General features: G+C 32.8%; 2 protein-coding genes across 2 annotated transcripts in view; both read left to right on the top strand.

The window, feature by feature from the left end:
* Window positions 1–3,948, top strand: part of LOTGIDRAFT_236388 (hypothetical protein) — a gene marked incomplete at its 5' end in the record, with an annotated part of 7,118 nt that extends 3,170 nt beyond the window's left edge. Inside the window, 6 exons of the mRNA XM_009067209.1 lie at window positions 583–642; window positions 1,014–1,116; window positions 1,296–1,438; window positions 1,565–1,695; window positions 2,264–2,325; window positions 2,555–3,948. Coding sequence (XP_009065457.1) covers window positions 583–642; window positions 1,014–1,116; window positions 1,296–1,438; window positions 1,565–1,695; window positions 2,264–2,325; window positions 2,555–3,352 — 1,297 coding nt within the window. The 3' untranslated portion in view covers window positions 3,353–3,948. The remainder of the gene's footprint in view (window positions 1–582; window positions 643–1,013; window positions 1,117–1,295; window positions 1,439–1,564; window positions 1,696–2,263; window positions 2,326–2,554) is intronic.
* A 2,335-nt stretch (window positions 3,949–6,283) lies between these two features.
* The window catches only part of LOTGIDRAFT_236387 (hypothetical protein), a gene marked incomplete at its 5' end in the record, with an annotated part of 51,734 nt that continues 43,336 nt past the window's right edge, over window positions 6,284–14,681 (top strand). Inside the window, 4 exons of the mRNA XM_009067208.1 lie at window positions 6,284–6,366; window positions 10,984–11,054; window positions 11,441–11,694; window positions 13,728–13,805. Coding sequence (XP_009065456.1) covers window positions 6,284–6,366; window positions 10,984–11,054; window positions 11,441–11,694; window positions 13,728–13,805 — 486 coding nt within the window. The remainder of the gene's footprint in view (window positions 6,367–10,983; window positions 11,055–11,440; window positions 11,695–13,727; window positions 13,806–14,681) is intronic.

The raw sequence follows: 14,681 nt of genomic DNA, 5'->3' as shown, positions 1-14,681 counted from the left end.
GGAGTATTCACCGGAAGTGAAATCGATTTTCCACTTTAACCGGAAGTGACGCAAAAATTTTGAATACGTCAAATGGTTTACATTAGTGACATGCATCTTTTATCAAAATTTAAGATTAATCCGAAAAAAACTGAAAAATGGTCAAAAAATTTCGAAAATCGGCCAAAAAATGTATGCTACGAATTTTCGAAATTTGAAATTGTTTAAGTGCTATCAGGTCAGATTTGTAGAAATGATTGTAGAAATGAAAACCCGAAGAAAATCGATGCAAAAATACGCCTTCTAGAACCGATTTTCGACTTTTTGCACATGTTGAACTGTGGCACTTCCGGTTTTGCAAAAATGTTCCAATATATACTTAAGGAACACGTCGCCACTATAGAAGGTCTAGAGAAGTTGAATGGTTGCTGCAACTATTGTAGTCTAAGCTCAGGAAGGTGTGTAAATTTCGAAAAAAAAAAAAAAAAAAAAAAGAATTGACATTTCGATAACAAACTGGGACTTTGCTGAAAGCAAAGTCCCACAATTAAGTGCTTTTGTCCATTTGGTATGCTTAATTTTAAAATGTAATATATTTTACAGTTATGGTGTATCTTCTATGTATCCAGATAAACAAGTTATTTCCCTTTATGCATTAGAAGAGTAAGTAGAATAAATACTTAACTGATATGATATAAATGTTCTTGAATTGTTTGTAAAGTATTAGAGACATGAAATGATAATCATACAACACATTTGAAGTCTTGCAGTGAAATGAATAAGCCTCTGAAGCATATATTTTATTGACATAAAAATGTGGATTTTTATTTTTTTTCTCCCTTGTGTATGATATTTGGTAATGTAAATTTGTAGGTTGAACAATTCACAATGTCCCAGGAAATGTAGACCCCACAGGATTCAACTAATAGATTTATTACAGAGTGCCCTAGCCCCACCAATCACAATAATTGGAATAATGAATTTATTATAGAGGCCTTAGCCTCAATAAATCACAGTAATTAAATTAATTTTAGGGTGCCCAAGATATTAGAATTATTTGATCATGAGAGTAAAGAATTAAGAAGAGCAATATGTAATATGATACAGAGTTTTAATATAGATGATAATTACTGGAAGGTAAGATATTAAGGTATTTAAAGAATCGGTCCTGAGACCTTCCATATCATAGTTGTGGAAATATTTTACTTAAATTCAATGGATTAATCAAGCTTAAATAGAATTTACCAACCAAACATATTTGATGACCGTCTATATTAATGGGAGATTTATTTATATATTTTGTTGTTGATTTTAAGGGTATAGAAGAAGAGAACAAGGTAGAAGATGATGATGAAGAAGAAGAATTTGATTTATCAGCTAGAATTGCTCAAGAATTAGAAGAATCTCAGTTACAACTAGAGGAATTACAGTTGACACTTAAAGCAATTGAATTTAAACGGTTTGTTCACTTAATTGTAGAATACTCCTAAAATCTTTCTTAAGAATATAGTTTATGGCTCATCAAATGTCAAAAAACATTGTCTGAAAATCCTCTTATTTTCATATTAATTCCATTCTTTTTCAGAAAACGTATTTTACAAGAAATGATGTCACATACAGGAAGTTCAGTGGAATTAGTCAATCAGTTACACGAGGTAGAAATACAGATAAATATGACAACAGAAGTTATTGAAGAAATACAAAAACTACAAGCTTGTAAGTAATATACACTAAAATTCCTCAATCCCTGCATAGGTCGAGATGATACCTTTGGATTTTTCAACCTGGTTTTCCCCCCCCCTCCCCCCCCCGGTCAGTGATGCAGCATCTAGTTGTTCAGATGGGACAATAAATCGAGGCCCTGTGTGCCACAAGCTGTGCACGTTGAAGATCCCTCGACAGTTGGAAATCAAAAAAGAGCAGGCTAATGCCGCTGTCCTGGAAAAATTTCCCTCATTGTATTCTGCATGGAGTTGCCCATCTCCATTCGCTCACATGGTGCAGAAAAGTAGGACATAAAACTCCATTCATTTCATTTCATTTTTGCCATGTTATCTCGACTTAGTTCAAGATAGTATCTGGCATTTTGATATTGGTTTCCCATACCTAGATTGTGGGGCTGGTATCGAAGAAGCAACATATGGGAATTGTACATTTGACCAAGCCCTGTCTACATCTGATTTCTTTTAAATCATATCTATGATTTTGAAACTTCAAAAAGGGTAGTCTCCTGATTTGTCCTCTGTACAAATAACCAAGTATCAATAAAATATTTGTAAATTAGGTAATTCAGATGAGGAAGATGAATCTGACTGTGGTGAAATTGGTGTTGATGGTGATAAAGAGGTAAAGTAATATTCATAGCACAGTTGTCTTGAGTTTATCAAGCATAATATGATTGACAAAGGTCTTACAGATGGGAAAGTGGCTTGTTATGTAACAATCATTGCAAGTGCATAAAATGTTGTGTTTTAGAATATAAGCAAGTATTGTTTGTTACATCATAATTGTTTGCTTGTTGACATTACGGAAATATTGTTTTTCTAGGAAATAGGTTATTTCTATATTTTTTCAGGAAAGTGAAAATGTTGAAGAAAATACTCAGACAAATGTTAAAACAAACCGTGTAGCTCCATTAGTTATTCATCCAACACCAACTAAAGATCAAAATGAAGGAGAATCTGAGCAGAATACACATATTGCTACTAGCAACACAGTGCAGGAACCACTAACAGTTCTCAACAGTGCTAATCCAAATGAACCTCAGCAACAATCCTTAAACCAAAGTGCCTTTGCCAATCAAAATCAAAACAATATTAACTATTTACAGCAACAACATCACCAACAGTTGTTATTACAATCAATGATGACATCACAAATGGATCCTTCTTTTTCTGGTATGATGTCACCTGCTGGTCCATATCCATCTATGATGCCTAATCCCATACTACCACAATGGGGCTACTTTGGGCAACAGATGCCTGTTGATCCACAGAATGCTATGTATTGGCCCAATATGATGATGGCACCTAGTCCCAGTATGAACTATGAACCACAAAATAATTTACAACAAATGAATAATATGAGGATGCCAGCAATGGTGAACAGAATGCCTAACTATACTGCCAGACTTCCTGCAATTAACCCACAAAATACTCTTAGATTACAGTCATCCTGTATCCCATCTGTATCTTCTGCTCAAAGGTTTTCAATACCACCACCTTCATTCCCAAGTACCAACCATTCCCCACAGAGTGCCTTAAACAGTGGAGATGTGCAACAAGCAACTATTCCCACTGATACTGGAATTCTTCCAAACTTGTTACCATTATTACAGAGTCTACATATGGGTCGTGGAAAACCCCAAGACTAAGAGTATTCTCTTGTGTTGTGAACAGAACTTTAATTCATAAGTAGCCTCAAAAAGATGGACCTAAGTTTATTTTGTTTATTTATTTGCACAATGTTGAATATAAATTGCTATAGATGGTCTTTTTTTTTTAGTCTGGATAATAAGGATAAAGATAAAGTTGTCTAAATATTTGCTATTTCATCTGATAAATACTGTTCTGTTCTCCTTCAATTAAAAAACGTTTGTATTATCTTTCAGATAATCATCAACTTTCTCTAAAACATTTAGCAATAAGGACAATATATCAGTCATATCTGAACAGGATGTTAATAATATGGATATCACATGGGCAAAACAAATATTTAGAACTTTTCTTTTTAATATTATAGGTGTTGAATTAGAAATTGAAATGTGTTATTGTCAGTCAAGTGATAATGAATGTTGAGCTTAAAATGTCTGAATCAATTTATGGATGTGTGGTTTGTATGCGTGTATGAGTTACAAAAGGTTTTTTTTTTTTTTGTATAGAATTTGAAATTCAAAATTAAATTCACATGTTAGATTAACTGCAGAGGAGCAGTAAAAATGTAATTAATTAAATATATATTATACCAGAATGATTTGTGTTTTTATGGCATCTCTATAATGTGAAACAAGTTGTCAATTCAGAATGTCATTTTATCTCCTTAAAATCACTACTCATCAACTTGTATATCCTTTCAACCATTACTCATCAATTTGTATCTCTTTAAAACCACCACCTATCAATTTGTATTTCCTCAAAAACCACAACCCATCAACTTGTATTTCCTCAAAACCACTACCCATCAACTTGTATTTCCTCAAAACCACTACCCATCAACTTATATTTCCTAACAACCATTACTCATCAACTTGTATCCCATTACGACCATCATTCATCAACTTGTATCCCCTTACGACCATCATTCATCAACTTCAATATCCCTAAAACCACTCATCAACATGCATTTCCTTACAACTTCCCGTCAACTTGTATCTCCTCACAACCATTACTCACCAACTTGTATCTCCTTAAAACCATTACTCACCAACTTGTATCACCTTGCAACCATTACTCACCAACTTGCATCTCCTTGCAACCATTACTCATCAACATGCATTTCCTTACAACTTCCCTTCAACTTGTATCTCCTCACAACCATTACTCACCAACTTGTATCTCCTCACAACCATTACTCATCAACTTGTATCTCCTTACAACCAACTCATAAATCATTAGTCATCAAATTTCTTGTTCTATGTTACAACCATTACTCTCCTTTTATATCCCCACAACCATTACTCCCCAACTTGTATATCCTAACAATCATTACTCATCGACTTGTATCCCATCACGAACATAACTCATCAACAATCACAACTATTATTTATCCATTTGTATCTACTCTAAACCATTACTCATCACCTTGTATCTCCCCATCTTCCACAATCATTGCCGATGTATTTCTGCTAAACTGTCACTCATAAACTTCAAACTTTGGGGAAAATAAAAGACAGCGTTGACCCAGGAACCCTCTGGAGGTTGTTACGTCTTTATGAAACTGGTCACCTTGATCGGAAACTCATACGAAACTCAAACTGCCGAGTGGTCCACAGTTAACAGCTTGCATACAGTTTTCAGGTTCGGACTAAAGTTCGATAAGGCTGCCTCCCATTACCATTTTTTTCGTCCAGGAAATCAACCGGTCCATGAAGATGACAACTGTTGCAGTGTTACACTCCATTAAAGAAACGGGGGTCCAATGCAATGAAGACTATGGGAGCTTGATCACCTGGACCTCGCAGTCGACCTAGCCCTGTTTTCCCACAGAACTGGAAGTCATCTCCCAACATATTGGTCTCAAGATTCATATTAGCAAGACCAAGATTCCCAATATCAACACTAAAAGCGAAACCCAGTCATATTGCCTGGAAGCAAGCTAGAAGAACTAGAGGTCTTTAATCACCTGTAAAGCATTATTGACAAAAATGGTGGCGCAGATCGAGAATTGGCAAGGCGATGGCGACGTAGGCCTACTTGCAGGAACATACGGAGCTCTGAGGTAAAGATTTTTCTGTGCAATTCCGATGCCAAGCCAGTGCTATCCAAGAACACCACCAGGAAAGTACAGAGCGTCATCAACAGTTGCCCGATCCTCCGGTTCCACTGGCCCAGCACCATCAGTAACTATGACCAATGCCAGCGTACCCACCAACCGCCAGTTGAAGATAGGATTGGTCGCTGTAGATTGTGATGTATTGGTCATTCACTGTGGAAGCCATCAAGTAGCAAAACCAGACAATCGCTATGCTGGAACAGAGAAAACGGAAGAGTGGACGATCAAAGAACATCGGGCGACGGGACATTGGGGCTGAAGAAGAAGATGTAACACATCTGGAATAAGTGGCCGTGGCCTATGCTTCGAGAGGAGCGACGTTCATAAGGAAAGTAAAGTTGTTTCTCAACACAAATGTACTGGTCCCTCTCCAACTCACCCCACCTCCCGCAACCGTAATGCATCTACTTGTATCTCATTTAAACAAAGAACGCATACACTGTAAACGTTGATTTAAATTGCGAAATTTATTGGTTTATAAGAATGTACGATAAACAATATCAAAATCAACCCTGGATTACACGCCTGAATAATTCTCTATCATAAACTGTTTGATAATCCGTACAGCCACACGTGTTGTGTACCTTAGCAACCATTTTGTGAGTAGGATTTCAGTCGTTCAATTATTGTGAAAGGTGATATGTCGTTCAACGTGGATTGCAATTCACTTGTCTTTTTATATTTACAACTGAGCAGGACGGGGTTTTAATTGTTAGAGAGAATTTGTCATCTCAGTATTGTGACTGTTTAATTACCATGTTATACTAGAAGAATTAGTGAACTGTGATTTTATTTTTGTACTGTTTTATTCGACATGGATGACACTTTATGTGTTGGGGATGTTGTTTGTCTTTATTCAGAAGAAGCCAATGGATTTGCATTGTCAAAACAATCGAGGTTTGTTCTTTACATTTTTGAATTTACTGAAATTCTAATACTTGAATTGAGTGTTATAATAAGGCCTATATACTAGTTTCATTAATTTTGCCATTTTGAGATGGGCCAACATGAAGTGTTGCTCCTGGCATTTCAGTTTACTTTGCACTTTAATAATCCATTAAAACCTTTCCACATTTTAAGGGACACTCCAGTCTAGAAAATTGAGTTAATAAAAGAGCAATGTTTTTACTGATTTTGGTTGCATTTAATCTGTATCCTACTCTAAATGGTCTTGAAGGCATTATTCTAGTTCTGGAAATTATAGTTCTATTATGTTAAAACCTTATGGTTAAATATATTGACGGTTTTTTGTGACATGGATTATATGAATTCATTTAAGCCTGGGTTTGTAAGGAACCTGTGTACAATGATGGTATATAAAAGTGATAATAACTATTCTATAATAATAATAGGGTTTATAACTGTGGTATATGAAGTTAATATGGATATATAACTATTAAATATGGTATATAAGGATGTTATATAATATAAAAGTTAATCATATAAATCCTTAATACATGTTTTTTATGCTATTTACAGACCTAGATCTATAGATGTTATCTTTCCCATAGAATTATATATAAAACTGTTTATAGTTAAATGCCAATGTTAGCTATATATTGCAAAAATTACCCTAATAACCATTTTCTTCACAATAATATCACATCTTTTGAAAATAAAAAAAATAAACTCATGTGGTTATTGATTCTAAAGCATCATGTTTTGAAAGAACTTCAAAAGGGAATTATTTAGTCCAATTTCTGTGGCAATGCTGAAACCAATCATTTCCAACCATGATTATCCTAGCCCTCATAGTTGTCAAGGTTATCCATTCTTATAATCAAACCTAAACACAAACTTAAAGTCGTTTAAGTTCAAAAAGTGTTCAATAACTTAATTAAAATGATGAGCTTAATTTAATTACTTTGGAAAACAATAAACTTAACCAAATGAGATTTTAACTAATGAAGAATCAGTTGGGTTTGCTCAGTAGGATATTGACAATTCAATTGCTCCTGCTTGGCCTACATATGTTAGATATACTGTTGGCAATCATTAGCATGGTTAGTTTAGATTCTCCAGAAATCAACTTACACTGTAATACAGTACAATAAGGCCCTTCTTTCTGAAACTGATCATTGTTAGCTCAGTGCATTACAAGTTGATACTTGTGGAGAATTTACTAGTATACTGTAGTTCTAGGTAATATATTTTTATGCTTTTCAATTAGCTTATGATATGAAAAAGTTAGGGGTTATAAGGTCTTTTTGAGGTCTTTTGTCTCATATGATCAAGTTTTAACAGGTACCTTAATTACAAACATTATAGGTTTTTAAGGAAATATTTTGTAGAAAGAAAAGTAATCAAATTGAAGTTAGTTATATTTTATTGCATTGTTTCTGATTTTAAACAATATGACATTACTTTGAGTAACGAAATGACTGGCTTGGTAACGGAATGACCAATATTACAAGACTGAACTTTAATTAAGATTAATACATAATTAGTAATATGTACCGAAACTTACAGACAATGTATATTACAATTGCACTTTTATTTTGATAGATTTATACCTTGAACTTTATTTTCACTGTTCAATTTATATGGCAGTTGACTCTTGCTCACTAATCTTTTGTGCACTTGAATGATCTCTTGACAGTTTAGAGCCCTGTGTTCTGCAGAATGTCAAGATAATTTGACAATTATTAATTCAAAAAATACCTTGTTGAATCAGTAATGTACAAATATAGACATTTAACTCTTTCATTTCTTGGTTTTCGTGTTTTAACGTTCCAATGGTCATTTAAATATCTGTGATTTGTAGGGAGCTGACTGATTTAGTGAGTTAGATGCTTGCTCGCTAAGCTGAAGAGTTAATGTTCAACCTTGTCAGTGATGCAGGTTATAATGGCTGGCATGATAATAGCTTCTAGTTGTTCCATTTGGACAGTATACGGAGACCCTGTGTGCTGCTGGCTGTGCATGTTAAAGATCTCTTGACAGTTGAAATTATATAAAAAGAGTAAGATGATGGCACTTTCCAGACAAAATTTTCCTCATTGAACTGCAATATATTTTGATTGTGTACTTAACTTTGAAATTAATTGCTTGTGAACTAGTTTAAATTGATGAGCTGTTCATTAATTTGTAAATGATTCAAATGATAATATCTTGAGCTAAGATTACTAGGATCTACAATATGAGAATAATTTTGACAACAGGCTATCATCTAATTCTATTATGTTTGTGAGAGGTATATTTACCTTTCAATACAGTATGTAATATGAGTCTGCGACATAATAATCTTTTACCCTCCAATCCTTTGTATTGTGTCAATAGGATGTTCAGTTATTTTTTATAGTTTGGTGAGCATGTAGGCCTATATAAACTATTTTTAAGGTATAGTCCCAGATAGGTCTGTAAAGCAGATTGTGGCATCTATGGGCCAATGATATTGTATACAAGGTATAAATTACAACAAATTTTGTATCAAATGGGCTGAAGTAAATAGCTGGTGTAGTTTGCACTCGAAAAAAAAAAACATGGATCAATTTTGATCTGATTTTGAAGTCAAAAGAATGACCTTAGTCCCTTTTTCAATGCAATGCAGACCTTGAGGGTGCTTGGATTCAAGAGATAAAGTCCTGTAGGATGTGTTATAGTGTATTTATAAACATATTAGGCATAGCATATCTGAGACTCTCCCTTTAAACCATCCCCTTATCATTCATGCATTTTGTTACAAAAAATAAAGTATTGATGTAGGTGGATTTAAAAAAGATAAAAAGTAGCTTAATTGCACTTACAAAAATATGTATGTTGGTAAACCTTTATTATGTATCTTTCATGGTAATTGATAACAAACTTAAGAATGGTTCCAAGTCTTGATTGGTTGAAAAATAGTCATTATTGCAATCGACAGACTTTTGTCTGCAAAACATTATTTCAATTGAAACATTGTTTTAACAACAAAACGTGTCTGAAAATGGAATTCTGAACCACTGTATTGGGAACAAATTTTTTTAGTCTGTTCTGTGCTTGAATAAAATTTTTTTTGCAAAACATTTTCTATCTTAAACTAAAAGAGACACAATATGCATTACTTTAAATTGAAAATTGTGTTTAAACCCTGTGGTTACGGTTACGTGATACAAGCGTAAAACATCCTGTTTCTTTTGAAAAATGTTCAGTGTGCAGCAAATGAAATATTGAACACATAATGAAGTTTTTGTTTTTAATGGACAAATGTCGTCTGCTCAATACAAAACATATTGAAATGTACAAGTGACAAGGAAATAAAATTAAAACTTTCTCTAAGTTAAAGTGGGATTGGTATTTAATGATAGTTTCACTGATTCAGATACGATCTTAAAAGCAAACAACATTTCATCAAATGAGAATGTTAAAATGACTTCTTACTTGACAATATTATCTGTCACATCTTTTCAATGTCTTACACATCCCAAATTTCTTACTTCTACCTTAAGTCTCTCACTTCACCCCAAGTTCTCTCAATTCATCAAATTTTTCTTACATCTACCTAAATTATCTCACTTTGATCCATGTTCTTTCACTTCTCTGTAGGTTCTCTCACATCTTCTCATTTTGTCTTAACTTCACCCTAATTTTCTCCCAAATTTCTTCAATTTCTCTTTTCCCTAATTTTTCTTACATCTCCCTAATTCTCTAATTTCTTTCAGCCCAAGTCCTGTCACAGCAAGTTCTTTCACTTCTCCCTAAATTCTCTTACTTATGACAACATTTTCTCGCTACCCCCCTCAATTTGTCTCACTTCCTCCAATTTTCTCTTACGTCTTCTTAATAAGCTTGTGCCTCTCCCTGTTGGTTGTGACTGTCACATCTCCCTATATTGTTTTGGAAACTGGGATCCCAGGCCCTATTATTGTAGAGCACTTTTAAGTACATTCAACTTCAGCTGTCACTATATAGTAAAGATCTGTCAAACTTCAAGTAAATAAAACATCTTAGTATTTTAAAGGACTAGTAATTATTTAGATTGTAACCACAGTGTTTATTCAAAGTAACATTTGTTTAAAAAAAATAACATTGCACATGTATATATTGACATAAGAGTACATGAAATGCCCTTTAATTCAATTCATTAGATTATATTACAATCTGCATTATATAGACTGTATCAAATTTCCATTATATTCTACACAGAGGTTAAAAATAATATTTAAATCTAGATCTTTAGTCAGAAATATCCTTAAGGAGATTCAGAAGAGGTTCTCTAGCCCTATCGTTCTTTCTGTGAATTGACCATTTTACTTGAATGATTTTTGTGATAATGTCAGAATCTGATCAAGTCAGTTTTAATTACAGGAACTACAGACTTTGAGGCCAATCATTGTGGTCAGGTGACTGACATTTAAGCTTTGTATTTTAAGCTGCAGTTACCAGTTCAGTAAAAATCTAATTCTGAAATTTGTTATTTTCATTTATACCATACTTTTTTATAGTAAGAATTTTTTGTAAAGATAAGACATACTTGCTGCTGTTGAGAATGAAATATCAAGATAACATTCATGTGTAATATTATGTATATTTCAGTTCAGTACATTCTGAGATAGCAGTTGCTTCCCGACAAGACAGAGTTCGACCTTATATACCTGATCAACAAGGTAAGTTACAAACTTCATGGTACTTGTTCATGAAACACACTCAAAGGGTTACAGTCATCTAAATAATAGTGTAATAGTTGATTGATGCTCATTTTCAGGTATTCAGAACACTTTTCATATTTAGAATCTAACTTCAGGTGTGACACTTAGTTTTAGTAGAATTGTTAGAACAACAGATGTCGCATTGAAAATTTGAAATGGTGCAAGTTGATGCTATCATTGTTCCAGATACACTTACAAAATTTAGAAAACCTCTTTACAATCCCTTTAATGCAAGTATCTAAACTATATAGCAGAAGATACAAATATTAGTACATCAATGAATTTAAACTTATTTTCTAAAACATTTAATAACTTCAGTTTCTTCATGAACTGTTTTATTTCAGATTACTTTAAAACTTTTATCAAGTTAAATTGTTCAATTTTAGTGATATCATTCCAAATATGTGTAGCCAATAGATATAAACTGAATAAAAGATACAGAAAATTACAAGCTCAGTCTTATGATAGACCAGATGATATTGCTTTAAAGAACTCTGTAGCTCAAGCTAAAATAACTGCTGATTCTGAAAGTGAAGACAATGATTCTGAACAGAAACGTCAACTTGGACGTAAAGTCTTATATGGACAAGTTATACAGGTTAGTGCAGTGCATATATTTATTCATATGATTTTCTATCTCTTATAGATACATTGTAATTTATAGTAGGCTGTGTTAATACAGTTATATGATGTTGGTTATCTATTTATGCTGGCAACTAAAAGCATGCTACAATTTTACATGATTTATACAATTCTCCAAAAATATAAGAAACAGATACAAGACAATCCTTATTTCAGACACACCTCTATCAGTAAATTGATTGGACAGTAGTTCACTAGAGATCATGGATGTTCATCAATCAAAACAACCTTTTTCAGGGCACTCTGTAATCAGTTTTGTGTGGATTTTTCATTACAAAACCAAACGAAAATATAGCTACTCTCAAGTGTGTTGATTTGCTGGTTTGAAAATATTGGAATTTCTTTGGATTTCTTTTATTTTGGAAACCTGGTAGAAATATCTTGAAGAGACGATAATACACAACATATTATGGTGTATATGTACAGCTTTAAATATTTCACATTAGTAAATGAAAGGATTAAGAAATAATGTCATTTTGTTGTTTTGTCATCCTCAAAGATATATGATAGAGGTCTAATATTAGCATTTAAACTTATATCATCTGTTGAAAATTAACCATATTTTACTTATTATTGATTATTTCAATTTACCTTCATACAAAAAGATAATATTTGTGTCTTTACAATACTTAGCAACCAATATTTTTTTGAACTTTTCAACAATCTACTACATATACTGCTTTAGTTTGAAAGAAGATTCTGCATTAAGAAGATTATTGATTAGCTATTGTCTTCTAATAAACCACTGTTCTAATTCTTTATCAACAGTCTCTTATACCATGTACATTTCACATAGTCACATACCTGAAACAATCTTAAGATTTTTTTATGGCGTAACTTCAATCCTTCACTTCTGGATTCAAAACAAAGGCTTCCATGAGAGTACCTGATTGATAGCAACAATAATTCTTCATGCTCTTTCAGCTAAACTCCAGCATCTTTTTTATTTGATACTTTTATGATTCATGTATTAATTACTGTTTTAATAGAGACATAAAGTTCATAGTTATCAAGGCAACAATCAACACTCCCGCATCCCCCAATGTTTAGAAATAAGCTGTTCCAATTATACATACTCATATATACAGTTTCATATTGATAGAAATATGCATGTGTGGAAGAGTTCAATAGATAATCAAGGGGTTTGAAATAGATAACAGGCACTCTATACCTAGCCTTGACTATCCTCCCAAAGTTTTTATATTAAAAGCCTATCCAGCATTAATTATTGTTCTATATAAAACCATTTTAAAAAATGTAACACTTTAATACATTATATTACAAAAGAGAAAACATAATCCCATCAGCGAAAAATCAAATGTCCTTGTATATTTGCCTACTATTACATGGATACATATCGTTTCTATCAATTTCTACTGTTTAGATTTCCAATATTATATTGTAGCATAGTGTTTAAGCTTTGAAAGTATATATAGTCCCAGATATTTGCTTAATGAGATAATTAAGTTTATTAAATTTACACATACATTTCCCCAGGAATTTAGCAAGAATGTACAGTAGAAGGTTACATTTGAACACTATTGACATTATCACATGCAGTTTTTACAGATTTCACATCCGAAATAAATGCCCGTTGAGAATGTCATCTGAAATAAATGCCCGTTGAGAATGTCATCTGAAAAAAAAATGACATTTTTAAGTCTTATGATAGTATACTTTAACTTGATATCTTATATTTATTTAATATTAAATCATTCAAAAATAAGAACAATTGACACCATGTTAATGTTGACAACATTCTAATGTAAATCTTTATTCAAGCAGAGATTTATGTTATGAAATTTAAGTCTTTTCACTATGGTGCTGTTTAATATATATCAGTGGGGAAGCTCTATCATGGCCTATATTATAATGACAACAATATTCTGTTCTGTATGACATTACACAAGTACATATTTTCCATTTTGAATGGATAGTATAAAGATTCCCTTTCTGCTCCATTTATTTCAATGAATTTTTATTTTGTAGTTACGACATTTATTTACGGGTAAATATATACATGTGTCAACAACGAAAACATCCATTACAGAATCTAATAACATGGCAGTAAGTATTTGTTCAAAATAAAACAAGACAAGAACCTAAAATAATGTACTCCAAATGAAGAAATAGCACAAGGCTCAGAGTCAATGCAGTAAAGATGCCATTTTGATTGCTAACAAGTTCTAACTTTCAACTAGAGTTGTGCGAAATTCACCTTTAATGATTTGCGTTTCTTGATTATGGATGGTATCAAGCTCCTAGCTAGAGGATGGACAGTCTGATCCATGCTGCCATAGTTTATCTTGAAACAAACACAAGATTGATATATTTAGAGAAGGACCTATCTATCAGCTCCCCAGTCAGTATTAGATAGAATCTCAGTATTCTTGAGGATTTAGCAGGTTTTATAATTGTGGGACTTTGCTACGGCAAAGTCCCAGTTTGTTATCGAAATGTCAATTCATTTTTTTTTTTTTTTTTTTCGATTTTTACACACCTTCCTGAGCTTAGACTACAATAGTTGCAGCAACCTTTCAACGTTCACGAACCTTAGATATAGGCGACGATGTGCATAAATATATTTTGGATCTTTTTTGCAAAACCGGAAGTGCCACAGTTCAATATGTGCAAGAATAGATAATCGGCTCTAGAAGTCGTATTTTTGGGTCGATTTTCTTTGGGTTTGCATTTTTGGAATCTACTGTTAAAATCTGAAAGAATAGCAGTTTCAAAATTTCAAAATTCGAAAATTTGTCGCAGACATTTTTTTTGCCAAATTTTGCATTTTTTTCATTTTTTTTGCTTTTTGTCTGATTAATCTGAAAAAAATTGAGCAAAGACAGTTTAAGAAAGTAAACAAAACGGTACAGTCAAATTTTCAATTTCACTTCCGGTTTAAACAGGAAATCGATGTTCACTTCCGNGTTGAATATCTTCCGG

The sequence above is a fragment of the Lottia gigantea genome, assembly GCF_000327385.1.
Source record: "Lottia gigantea unplaced genomic scaffold LOTGIsca_80, whole genome shotgun sequence".
NCBI classification, from domain to species: Eukaryota; Metazoa; Mollusca; class Gastropoda; family Lottiidae; genus Lottia; species Lottia gigantea.
Note: the sequence above shows the minus strand (reverse complement) of the source record. Positions and strands in the feature narration are given on the sequence as shown.